The following is a 12,139-nucleotide window of genomic DNA, read 5'->3' as shown; positions in this document are numbered from 1 at the left end:
TGGGTCGCGCACAAGATGACAGAAATGTGTAATGCTTCTTTGTGTTCCACTGATATGTCGGAAACAACCATTGCCAAGTCTGTGTGGAAACTAAGACGTTATGGACGTCTTTTACCTGCCAACAAGAATGACTGTACAAACACTTCTTGGAAGGTAATTGCTGGGGCTGCTTACCTTGCTGTAGGTTAGGCTAGTCGAGCTAAATACCACCACATAGCTATGGCTAGTTAGGAAGGCTACTTCACTAGCTAATGATATATTTTCATGAATTTAAATGTTAATACTCTTCAAAGAGGAAATTAAAGTTGGTGTAATTAATCCTCCACGTTATAACGTGTAGGTCGAACTCTTTTTTTTAATAGCATTTTCTTTAAAGCGCTAACTTGGGGATAATGTTTTGAGTTAGCTAGTTAAGTATATAGCTAATTAAAATAAGTGCTAGGCTAAGCAGGACTTGTCAGTCAGATATCTTAGTTATCTTAGCTTAGTGGTGGTTATCTTTCAGTTGTCAGGTCAGTTGTGATGGTTATCTTTCTTTGGCAGTTGTTCTCTTACCTTGCGGTATCTTCAGGTATATGACTCCAAGGAGAGTGAAGATGAGATAGCTGTAAGCATACTGGACTCCGGCCATTTTCTCGTCTCTCAAGCTGAAGAGCTCTTGGTTAGTGTTTTTTTTTTTTTTTTAAATTAATATTATTTTAATTACCTATGTTTGTATTCATTAGTATTATTTTTTATATGTTATGAATTTGCATGCAAAAAGTGACAGGTCAATTAGTCTAACATTATTAATTTTCATTTGTTCATTTGTTCTTTCTCAACCTTTTTTTTTGTGGGAAAATACAGTTCGTGAACAAAAGCAACCTGATAGACCCACTAGTATAGAAGTGCCTGTTGGCCAAACTTGATATGGTCTATTATTAATAATGTTAGGCTACAATGCGAGTTTTCGATTTCCTTTTGAGTGTTTTATTATTTTTTTTCTGGATAAAAGGGGCAATTAATCATGGCTGCTTGCCTTTTCTAGAATTCCTGGCCAACCACACTAGAGGGGCACGTTTTGCATTGTCTGCGTTTCATTATCCATTTACACAGCCAGTTGAGTAACAGTGGGATCGTGTTATGTCCTTGCAAAGAGATGGGGTATTTATTGCTTACACTGGAGAAAAGACGAGGAGGTATTAGAGGGGGGGGGGGGGGGGGGGGGGGGGGGGGGGGACCAAGGCATTTGTCAGCAGAATATCCATTCCTGTTTTCTTCTAACACTTTTTTTCTCTGGTGCCCATCTGGGGCCTGATTTATATGCGTATGCCATCAAAAGAAATTGAAGCACTTTTACATGGTTATTAGCATTTTTCACGCAGTGTGATATAGAGTGTCGTGAAGCTCCCTCCATAGATTGTACCTTTTTCATGGCATATTTATTTTGATGCCGTAGAAACTGACCATGTTATGATTTGGAAGCTGTGCTTTTTATACAGTATAAGCAACTAAAAGTCAACTATTTACGTGAAGAACTTGTTCTTGCCATGTGTAATGTAGTCTTTTGATTTATTACCTCCGCCAAGGAGGTATATGTTTTCATCGGGGACCAGCGCTTGTTTGTTTGTTTGTCTGTCTGTTTGTCTGTTTGTTAGCAAGATAACTCAAAAAGTTATCGATGGATTTCGATGAAATTTTCAGGGAAGGTCGGACATGACCCAAGGAAACGATTAAAAGATGGGAGTGATCTGTAATTCCGTCGGTATTCCGGAGGCGTTTATGTATTTATCTTAGTGGTGTAATGGCATGGTATGGCCATGTGGTGGCAATCTGAATAGTTTAGGTTCAAATGTATGACAACATAGGAAGAACAATGCAGGCGGAGTGCACTCTCTGAATGCTTTTCTAGTAATTGTGAGTAAATTATAATTAACCCAAAGTAAGTAGGGTTGCAAACATTTTCGTCTCCAATGGCTCTCATTCTATAGAAGACCGCTATCCACCAAAAAAGAACCCTGAGGCTGGTGTCTGCATAACCTTAACTTATCTTTTCTATGGGCAAATCTGGGAAAAAACTGTTTTCAAAGGACCTCTGATTGCATCATTTTTTGCAAGCGTGTGCCCTCATCTTTGTTTCGACAGTTGCCTAAAAGGCACTGCATACCAGAGGCTGATCTGTGCTGTTGATCGGTTTAATGCTCTCCTCAGTCGATTGTGAAACTCAGAGGAGACTATGAGCTTTTAGGCCTTATCCAGATAGCCTGACCTTGGAGTGGATGGGAATATCTGCTGTACCCCTCCACTCTCACCTCCATGAAATCTATTTAATGCCAAGCACCTCAGGGGTGGGCTTGAAGAAGAAGAAGAAAACAGTCCCTCAGCCAGACAGTACCTACAGCTACAACTGTTCCTCTTCTCATATAAGAGTCTCTTCTATGGAGTGCTCCCCTGCCCAAAGTGTTCTGCTCATGGAAAGTACTGGGCTCTCAAAATACGCCCTGTCTCCTCCGTTTCTCTCTCGCTTAAGTCCTCGTTGATTAATGCAGCAGGGGCCGTGCTGATGTATCACTCGAGGTCGAAAGAGCCCAGTGTAACTGCATAGATTACCTAACATATGTTTCTGATTGACAGGCATCATAATGTGCAACATAGTTCAATCTACTCAATAATGATAACATTAATGATAAAAATAATGATGATGATGATAATAATAGTAATAATAATAGTAATATTAATAGAACAAATGATTTGTTTGTGTTCAGTTCAGTGTGTTCGCTGCTTTCCCTTATGTTGCCCAACCTACTTGTCTCAGGTGCAGGAGAAGTGTGCTGACTCAAATGTAGTCTGCTTTTCAGAGAGCAGGGAGCGTCCTGCTGACAGCTCTGCCCTTGTTAATCCCAGCCATCATCCTGGCCACTGCTCTCTGGGGGGGCATGAACTGAGGACCATTTATTTATTTATTTGTTTACTAACTTATTTCTTTATATATATTTTTTTAAATAGGAATTTCTTTAAGGGGTAGATAATGGACAGTATTAGGACAGTATGTGATCTGTGTGTGTGGTGATGGTTGTAACTGATTGTGCTGTCCACATTAGAGCTGAGTCAGAGTGTGTGTGTGTGTGTGTGTGTGTGTGTGTGTGTGTGTGTGTGTGTGTGTGTGTGTGTGTGTGTGTGTGTGTGTGTGTGTGTGTGTGTGTGTGTGTGAGTGAGTGTGTGAGTGTGTGTGTGTGTGTGTGTTAAAGAGTTTATTTGGTGAAAATGGGGCGGTTACAGGATTACTAAAGCATCTTTACTCACATACCAGTATATGGACAAAGCGGAGGGTGGGGTTGAAGCATTTTGTGGAAAAAAGTCATTTGGTGTTCAATGTGATATTTTGCTTTGCAAGAGAATAATGTTAATCTGATCCACTCAGTGGGTCTCAGTGGTGAAAGAAAACCATAATCTGTTTTGAATCTTGAAGTTTGCTGATGAAATGTTCTCTTTATGTAACAGAGCTGATGTAGCCTACAGATTGCTCACCAGCTTCAGTACCAGGCGACGCAGAGCCTAGTTTGAATTTTGTCTATATCCTACCATAGTGGTCGGCTGGCTGAGGCATCAACAGTTTTAAGCCTCCTTGTGATCGCGGTGTGTTCAGATAGAATATGAGAATGAGCCGCGCTTCGGCTAGGATTTGGCCTAAATTGAGAGGGAGCGAGGCTTAGCTGGAGAGATCTTTTTAGTGGCCCAGTGCATTGAATCATGTAAGGTAATAAACAATCCCCTTTATTCTCCCTCTGTGTTTTTGTGGTCATAGGACAAAAATACATGTAATATGTTTCACAAAAACATGCACTTAATTTCTCGGTAGATAAGAGGATTTTTTGTGTGTGTTTGGCTCTTCAGCATCAGTTTTGGGAAAAGCTGATTGTCTGCGTTGTACACTCGCTGACAGAGATATCAACTAATGCCTCTTCTTCTAGACCGAGAGTAAAGCCAGCGTGTCTGTATTGTATGAGTCAGTAGTGCCCTCTACTGGTGAAGTGGTGGCTCAGTTGTCAGATCTACTCACAGGTCAAAGTGAACAGGTCACAGAAAGGAATGCAGCTTGCTGAAAGAAACTGAGTAAAATGCTACATATCAGTTTGTACTATGAGATTTGAAAATATTTGAATTCATTATATGCATTATTTTTGATTTTATTTTATTCAAGATTGATGCTTTTTTAATGGTATTTCAATTTATTCTAGATATCATTTGCCTAAAATATATTGCAGGGGAAGAAATATTTGGTGTACAACCCATAATAAAAATGAAATTGTATGTTGGTCGTATCATTTTATCCAGCTGAGCCATTGGATGAAACACATGGTATATCCATGTCATATCACTGTATTAGTATAGTATGTCTGTTATAACTGTATTGATAGGTGGCTATTGTATGTTGAACAGGAAGGGTTTTCCCTGATAAATGCAGCAAGCTTCCTGAAAGTGCAGAAGAAAGCTGATGTTCTGCTCTTCCAAGCAACCGTGAAGGTGAGTAGCAAAAACATCTGCCAGTGTGGTCATGCAGTGTCTAACAGTTAAGGACTGTGGCAGCTTGATGCTCTGTATCATTAACGTTCTCATGCTTACAGTACGTTATCAGTGCTGCTTCCCCATAGCCTGCACAGTGCACATGGTACTGTACATTGCAAAACACATGCAGTCATGCAGGTGTGGACACCCTCAAGCCAATCGCAAGCACAGTAGGCTCTAGAAACGTCTGGAACTGAGATGAGCCAAGATGCACTCTTGCAAGAATAGATGTAATCTTTTAGGGTTAATCGAAGGAATGTTTCAATAGCCAAAAGGTGACGTTTACATGGTCAAATTAGGTGGATGTATTAAACTGTTGTATTTTGGCAAAGTGCCAGTCATGCATTTAAAACCTGGAGCTAAAGGGAAGACCAGATATGTTTATTTCTCTTTCACATGAACATGTTTTATTGCAAGGAAGATGAAGGTGTCATGGATGCTTATAAAACCTCGCATTCAAAAAAAAAAAAAACATGAATATTGTTTTATATTGAGAGCCCCCTTTGGCCACCACATCTGTGGGCATATTTAGCTACGGAATATAATTTACAGGCACAAAAAAAAAAAAAACCCATCAAGAATTCCTCACATCTTGAAAAAACGATTGAAGAACGTTTTTTTTTTTCTTTCTATCTCTCTCCTTGTCTATTTACATACTAAGACAATAGATGTGAAAGTAGGTCAGTCAAGTGATGCATGCATGTTTGTGATCCTACAGGAGATGCTGTTAGTATCCAGCACGCCTCTCCATTGTTATTCATCGCCAGCTTTACCTCTGCATCCTAATGTAGTTGTCACGCCATGACCTCTAAAGCGAGCCTCAAAGGCAAAAGTTTGTAGCTGCTGCTGCTGTGGAAAAAAAAAAAAGCTAATTACGTTTCATCCAGCTGCATCTTTATGCAAATCGTCTTTAAGGATCTCCCTGTCCATGAATACTAATTGTTCACTAAAAATGTCCAAATCTCAAGCCGAGGAGATGAGTAGATGATAAGCAGAAATAAAAGCAGCGGTCGCCGGGTCTTCTATCAGCAAGGCTTTGTGGTGGGTGGTGGGCCAGCCTGCTTTGTATTCCCCATGAAAACGATAATAAGATGAGCCCAACCAGCGTAGAATGGCTGTCTTTCTGCAGGGTTTTTCCCAGGCCCTCGCCAGACATCAGAGGAAGATGGATGTCAGGAAATGAGTAATGTGGTAATCCACGCGGCGGAGGGGTAATCTCCCGCTGTAATTGGTTAAGTGACAGCTGCAGAGCACTCTGGGTATATTTACCATACTCCGATAAGGCTGTGACACGGGTGTGTGGCAGTGGAAGAGGCAGTGTCTGGGGCGTGTTTGGCAGGGATGTACTTGCTGGGACAGCGGTTTAATTGGCAATTAAATGGCCCGGATGAAGTAGATCTGAGTCACGACACACATGCCAAACAGCCTTGGCACACGGTGCCCTGACACTCAAAGCAAATATTTTCCCTTTTTCCGCCTCTTTTGGGCTTTCCTATCTGCCTCCCTCTCTCTCTCACATGCCCAACCCTGGAATTGTCTCTCTCTCTGTCTCTCTCTCTCTCTCTCTCTCTCTCTCTCTCTCTCTCTCTCTCTCTCTCTCTCTCTCTCTCCTTCTATCCATCTCCCTCTGTTTCTTTCTTTTACTTGCTCTTTCTCTCTCTTTGTGTTTCTCTTCCTCACTCCCTCTCAATCACTGCCCTCTGTAAGTGGACTGTTTGTGTTGTGTGTGCGAGTAACAGATATGTGGGCTAAATAAGTGTGAAGTGGTACTCGGGTAATATGAAACCGGCAGAAGCTAATTGCCGTGTAGCGAGAGAAAGCCGACTCCACTTAGTGTCAATACACAAATCAAACATAGGTGTTCTTGTCTGCACACTGCTTTAGTGGTAATATATTCTGCTCTATTCTCTCTCTTGCTCTCTACCTCTATATTATGTGTAAGTGTGTGTGTGTGTGTGTGTGTGAAAGAGAGACTGTGTATATGTGTGTGTATGAGAGAAAGAGAGAGAGAGAGAAACTGTGTGTGTGGGATAGAGAGAGAGAGAAAGAGAGACTGTGTGTGTGTGTGTGTGTGAGTGTGAGTGTGAGTGTGCGTGTGTTGCTGTGTTAAAGAGGAAGAGAGCAGGGTGAGAGAGAGAGAGAGAGAGAGAGAGACTGTGAATTAGAGTGACAGTGTGTCAGGCAGTGTGCGTGTTCTACAGCGAATGAGTGTGCGTAAAAGAGAAACAGAGCAGGCGTGTGCGAGAGAGCGAGTGAAACCACCCACACCAAACTCATCGAGCTAAATTAATTATACGGGGGGCAGCCGCAGTCAAGAGCACATTACTGCTGCCCACGTGCATGAGTGTTCCCACGTTCAGCTGTGATTTAATCGAAAGCAGCTGGATGGAGGGAAGTGTCATAACATCCACTCCGGGTTACACAGTCACTCCTTGGCTAATGCTAAGCCACAACAGTGGGCTATATTTGACCATGCAGACAGTTACTACGCTCTGTGTTGACCAGCTAACCAAGGCGCTACAGTGAGTGCGTGGGCAGTCAAAGGATACTGAAGGACAGGAGTGTTTTGCTATCAGGAGTCTCTGCGTCAGCAATATCATGTGTACACACATATGTATTTGAATGGAGTGAGTTCATAAATTAAATTCATGCTGACAAATTGGTTTTAACAAGTCATTTAAGGCCCCGGCAGTGGCGCAACTGGCTGGGGCACCTGCACCGTACGCTGGCAACCCGGGTTCGATTCCCGCCCCGTGGTCCTTTCCAGATCCCACCCCGACTCTCTCTCCCACTCACTTCCTGTCGTTCTCTCTACTGTCCTGTCCAAATAAAGGCATAAAAAGCCCAAAAAAATAATCTTTAAAAAAAAACAAGTCATTTAAAACTGAGTGTACTGGTTCATCTTGTGGTCAAATGTCTATGATTTTTTTCCTTCCAGAGATGGATTGCATTGAGTTGAGTTCCCCTTGAATGCTGGTGTCTCTAGCCATAGTTAAAGCTGCGTTGATTTTTAATATGAAAGGGTCAACCCAGGTCTCTTCACTCCTCCTTTTCCAGCCTCTGAATTTCCGATTCACAAAGCAACACAAACCATAACAAATATATCTTATGTCAGTCTAAGTGGGATGTGTTGTCTCTATGTGCCCCATATCTAGTCTGGTTTTCACCATACTAAGCTCAATCTTTTAAGATTGAACATTAGTCTGGCGAGGCTGCGCTTTGTTTCTACTACACTTCGTGTCGCTTAAGTTTCGTTATCATCACGTCACCGGCCAATAGCGTGCCAGGACTAGAGTATGGCCGTTTCTGATTGGAGCCAAAGGTTCTGGCAGTGAACAGAGGAAAAAGATCTGTAGGTGTCCAGCCTGAGCTGCCGGGCGAAATTCAAATTCCCCGGAAGTTCTAGCAGGGTTCATCCAACCTACCCCATATCGGCATCTGCTTGATGTGTTGATAACGTACTGTATGTTTTTCTGTCTCTGCTGCTGTGTGTGTTTAGGGGGAGAGTCGGATCTTCAGGGTGCAGTTTGATGGGGCCAGCAGGCCTGAGGCGATAGAGGAGTGTGAGAGGGCGGTGCTACGGCTGCAAGCCTTCCTGCCAGTGGGGTCTCAGGAGAAACCTGCGCCCCCCAGTAGCAGTAGCACACAGCTCTCCCCACAGGAAGAACAGGTACTACAGTAGTCTCCTCACTCATGCTACTTTACCTACAGCTACAGAAACATGTGGACAGGCTTATAAGAGGGTATGCAGGCCCTGGATTGGTAATACAACTAAACATGCTGCACATAATACAAATAAACATGCTGCACATAATAGAAATAAACATGCTGCACATAATACAACTAAACATGCTGCATATGATACAACTACAACATGCTGCATATAATACAACTACAACATGCTGCATATAACACAACTACAACTACAACATGCTGCATATAATACAACTACAACTACAACATGCTGCATATAATACAACTACAACATCCTGCATATATTACAACTACAACATGCTGCATATAATACAACTACAACATGCTGCATATAACACAACTACAACTACAACATGCTGCATATAACACAACTACAACTACAACATGCTGCAAATAACACAACTACAACTACAACATGCTGCATATAACACAACTAAACATGTTGCACATATAATACAACTATTACTGCTACAGCTTTACTTATCTTTTCAATGCACATGTATTATTCTCCGCTTTTCTTATAAAGTAAACAATTCTAGAACATTGCCTGCTGCTCTGAAACATGCTTTATATTAAGTGTATTCCAGACATGGGAAGTCTGGGAATTTTGTTATTTTGGGGGCAAAGGAATATCAGGGGATTTTGTAGTAGCAGTTTAATAAGTATGCCAAGAAACATTCATATGAGTATCTTTCCATGCAGCAGTGATGCTTATCTGGTTACCAATTTTCACTTTTTTCCTTTACTGCTCTTGTAACCTGCGCTGTGTTGAACCACCGTGGTTCAGCCCTGTAATGTAAACAAACACACACATGAAAGTTTAATATAAATAAATAAGTATAATAAAAAAATGAAATATTGATAATGAAGCCACATCACATCAGTCATCAGCCAGCATGCTTTCACCAGTCCACCAGACCATATGTATTTCTACTGCACAAGATCAATGGGCATAGTTCAAATGACTCTATGCTTGGATAGTCCTTCAAACAAGCGGACCAACGATCCAGGTGCGTCAGATGGATAAGCCAGATTGTGATTGGTCCCTGCAAATTTGTAACAGAATCAGGAGAGATACAGTAGAGATACAGTAAATGCACAGGTTTCCAGCCTGACCTGCAGGGCGAAACTAGCCTAGAAATCTAGATGCCCCTAGCGGCAGCAAATGTAATTTGGCTGGCGGGGCAGTCTAGGCACGATCCATTGAGCCAGGGAGCTGAGAACCCGAAGCACCAGCGGGCCAATCACAGCGTGTATAGAGTGGGTGGGCTTAACATAATGGTGACTGACATTCGACCAGAAGTTGCGACGGTAACGCATCCTGTTATTTGAAAGCAAGAAGATGATTCGTTTAGCGTTATCCTATTGCGTGGAGAGGGAAGGTTACGCATCCTGCTACTTGAAAACAAGAAGATGATTCGTTTAGCGTTATCCTATTGCGGGGAGGGAATTTGAAAGACAACTGTTTATCCCACCCCTCCGATTGAGCCCTGTCTACGGTGAGTGTCCAGACCCTACAACTTGATGTGGGTCTGGCTCGTCAGGCTAGGGCGAAACCCAATTGGGCGGGGTGTACCCAGCCTAGCCACATTACTGTGGCAAAGAAGTGAAAAGTAGTAGAGTTTGATAGTCATTGGAAGGAATGACCTCCTGTGTCTCTCAGATGAACATTTTGGGGAGATCAGCCTGCCCCTGAAGGTGCTCTGCAGCTCAACAAGCCTATCATTTAGGGGAGGAGAGGTGTTGTTCAGGATACTCATCAGCTTGTGAAGTATCCTCCTCTCTGCCACTACATCCAATGGAACCAGCTGAATCTCACCTCTTATGACAGAGCTGGCTTTTTTGATAAGCCTGTTCAGTCTGTTAGCATTCCTCGCTTTCATGCCACATCCCCAGCACACTAGCCTGACTCTCGCCAGACCCTTGTAGTTCTGCCATGCTCCACCAGAGGCGTTTCGCTGAGCTCCACACAAGGGTCTGGGCTCGAGGGCAGTCCAAACTCCTTCCAGGGAGCAAAAAATGATGAACCAATCAGTAGCGCCGAAGCGAGTGTTTGATTCAAACAACAATGGCGGCATGCAGCAAGGAGTCTTTAACCGTTTTGTCGAATCTATCGAGCATTCATTCTTTAAAAGATGAACAGAGAATGGTTTTGAAGACATTTATTGGTGACAAGGATGTTTTCACTCTTCTTCCGACCGGGTTTGGCAAGAGCTTGAAGTAGCCTAGTACGTCATTCAAGATAACGGACAAGTGGTTTATCAAATCACATGCAAGGATGTTTTACAAGGCCCCGCCTTCAGAAATACGTCTCCTATCTAGAAGTCCCAGATCCTTGTGTGAAGCTCAGCGAACTACAAGGATCTGGCGAGAGTCAGGTTACCAGCACACCACTGCATAAAAAATGCCGTTAGATATGACAGACTGGTAGAACATGTGGTATGTTGTTGCAGACGTTGAGCGATCTTAGTCGTCATAGAAAATAAAGCCGGCTTTGTCCTTTGTTGTAAAGTGTCTCAGTGTTGTTCATAGACTACTCCTGTCTATCGTCTAAGTGCACTCCAAGGTATTGTTTAAGAGTGAACTACTTCCACATCCACCCATTGATGTGGAACATGGGCACAATGTGCACAAGCAGGTTTGTTCCTTCCTGGAAGTCCACTATCAGCTCATTTGTGTTGTTCACATTCAGCTGCAGATGATTCAGGTTGCACCACTCAACAAACTTGTCTATCAGACCTCTGTCTATCCATGATGTTTTCCACAGAGTTGGAACCCTTCCTAGCTTCAAGCTCAGATTAAAGATGCTTGGTAATATTCCACAAATATTCCAAAGAGTTGTTCAGCGCACAGCTCCCCCCTTGAGCACCTCCTGACTCACTCCATCAGGGCCTGCTGCTTTGCCTAACTGAAGTCCCTCCAGTTGCCTTTTCACCTGATCAGCTGTGATATTCAGTGGTAGTGGCTGGGGGGGAAGGAACAATCACAGGTGCAGGGGCCATAGAAGGGCTGAATGGTGATTAGGGAGGTCTGAAGAGATGAGGCGTGAGAGGGTGGACAAGTGGCTCCATGGTCAAATCTATTTAAAACAAATATAACTCATTGGCTCTGGCCAAGCTGTCCTTACTCATATGGCTGCTGGTCTGATTGTAGCCGGTGATTTCATGCCATTCCTCATGCCATTCCAGAGCTCTCTTGTGTTGTTTTTGCTTAGATTACTTTCAATCCTTCTCTTATAGGCGTCCGTGCCCTCTCTGATCTTGCTGGACCATCTTAATCTCCCCTTTGTCCTCAGCTCTGAAGGTTCTCTTTTTGTCATGTACTGTACTTTGGTGCCAGGTGCACCAAGTTGTGATCTGATCTTCCTAGTGGGGCAAGTGCAGTGCAGTGCAGTTCACATTTATTCATCTCCGCAGAGGTCAGCAATTCTAGAACATTCCTGGCTAATCTGAAAATGTTGGTCGGTATATTGTACCATTCATTATTTAGTATATTTTTATCAGGGAAAGGTTATGGAATTTAACCTTTGACTTAGAGTGGGACCTCTGCATATAATACAACTACAACTTGCTGCATATAATGCAACTACAGCATGCTGCATATAATGCATATGATACAACTACAACATAAAACATACAGCATAATCTGAGGACTTCAAACTGCTAGACTTTCATTGTCATTTTGACATAAAACTGCAATGTTGAGGTTCTGAAAGGGAAGGAGGGAGGGAGCGAGAGAGAATGACATGCGATGCAAGTTCAGTCGTCTGCCAGTAGATGGTGCTCTTTGCTCAAAGGCAGATTTAAAAGAAGGCAGAACTCCTTGTGGCATCCTCTGAAGACCGGTTTAGGAGATTTTCTTTTTTCCATCGAGTACTGAG

The 12,139-nt window shown here is 42.8% G+C and overlaps 1 protein-coding gene across 1 annotated transcript in view; it reads left to right on the top strand.

Annotated features, from left to right (window-relative positions):
- The first annotated feature begins 2 nt into the window (after positions 1-2).
- The window catches only part of rec114 (REC114 meiotic recombination protein), a 13,814-nt gene continuing 1,677 nt past the window's right edge, over positions 3-12,139 (top strand). The window contains exons 1-4 of the mRNA XM_062549629.1: positions 3-153; positions 572-661; positions 4,420-4,503; positions 8,045-8,215. Coding sequence (XP_062405613.1) covers positions 16-153; positions 572-661; positions 4,420-4,503; positions 8,045-8,215 — 483 coding nt within the window. The 5' untranslated portion in view covers positions 3-15. The remainder of the gene's footprint in view (positions 154-571; positions 662-4,419; positions 4,504-8,044; positions 8,216-12,139) is intronic.

The sequence above is a fragment of the Sardina pilchardus genome, chromosome 11 (genome assembly GCF_963854185.1).
Source record: "Sardina pilchardus chromosome 11, fSarPil1.1, whole genome shotgun sequence".
Classification (NCBI taxonomy): domain Eukaryota; kingdom Metazoa; phylum Chordata; class Actinopteri; order Clupeiformes; family Clupeidae; genus Sardina; species Sardina pilchardus.
Note: the sequence above shows the minus strand (reverse complement) of the source record. Positions and strands in the feature narration are given on the sequence as shown.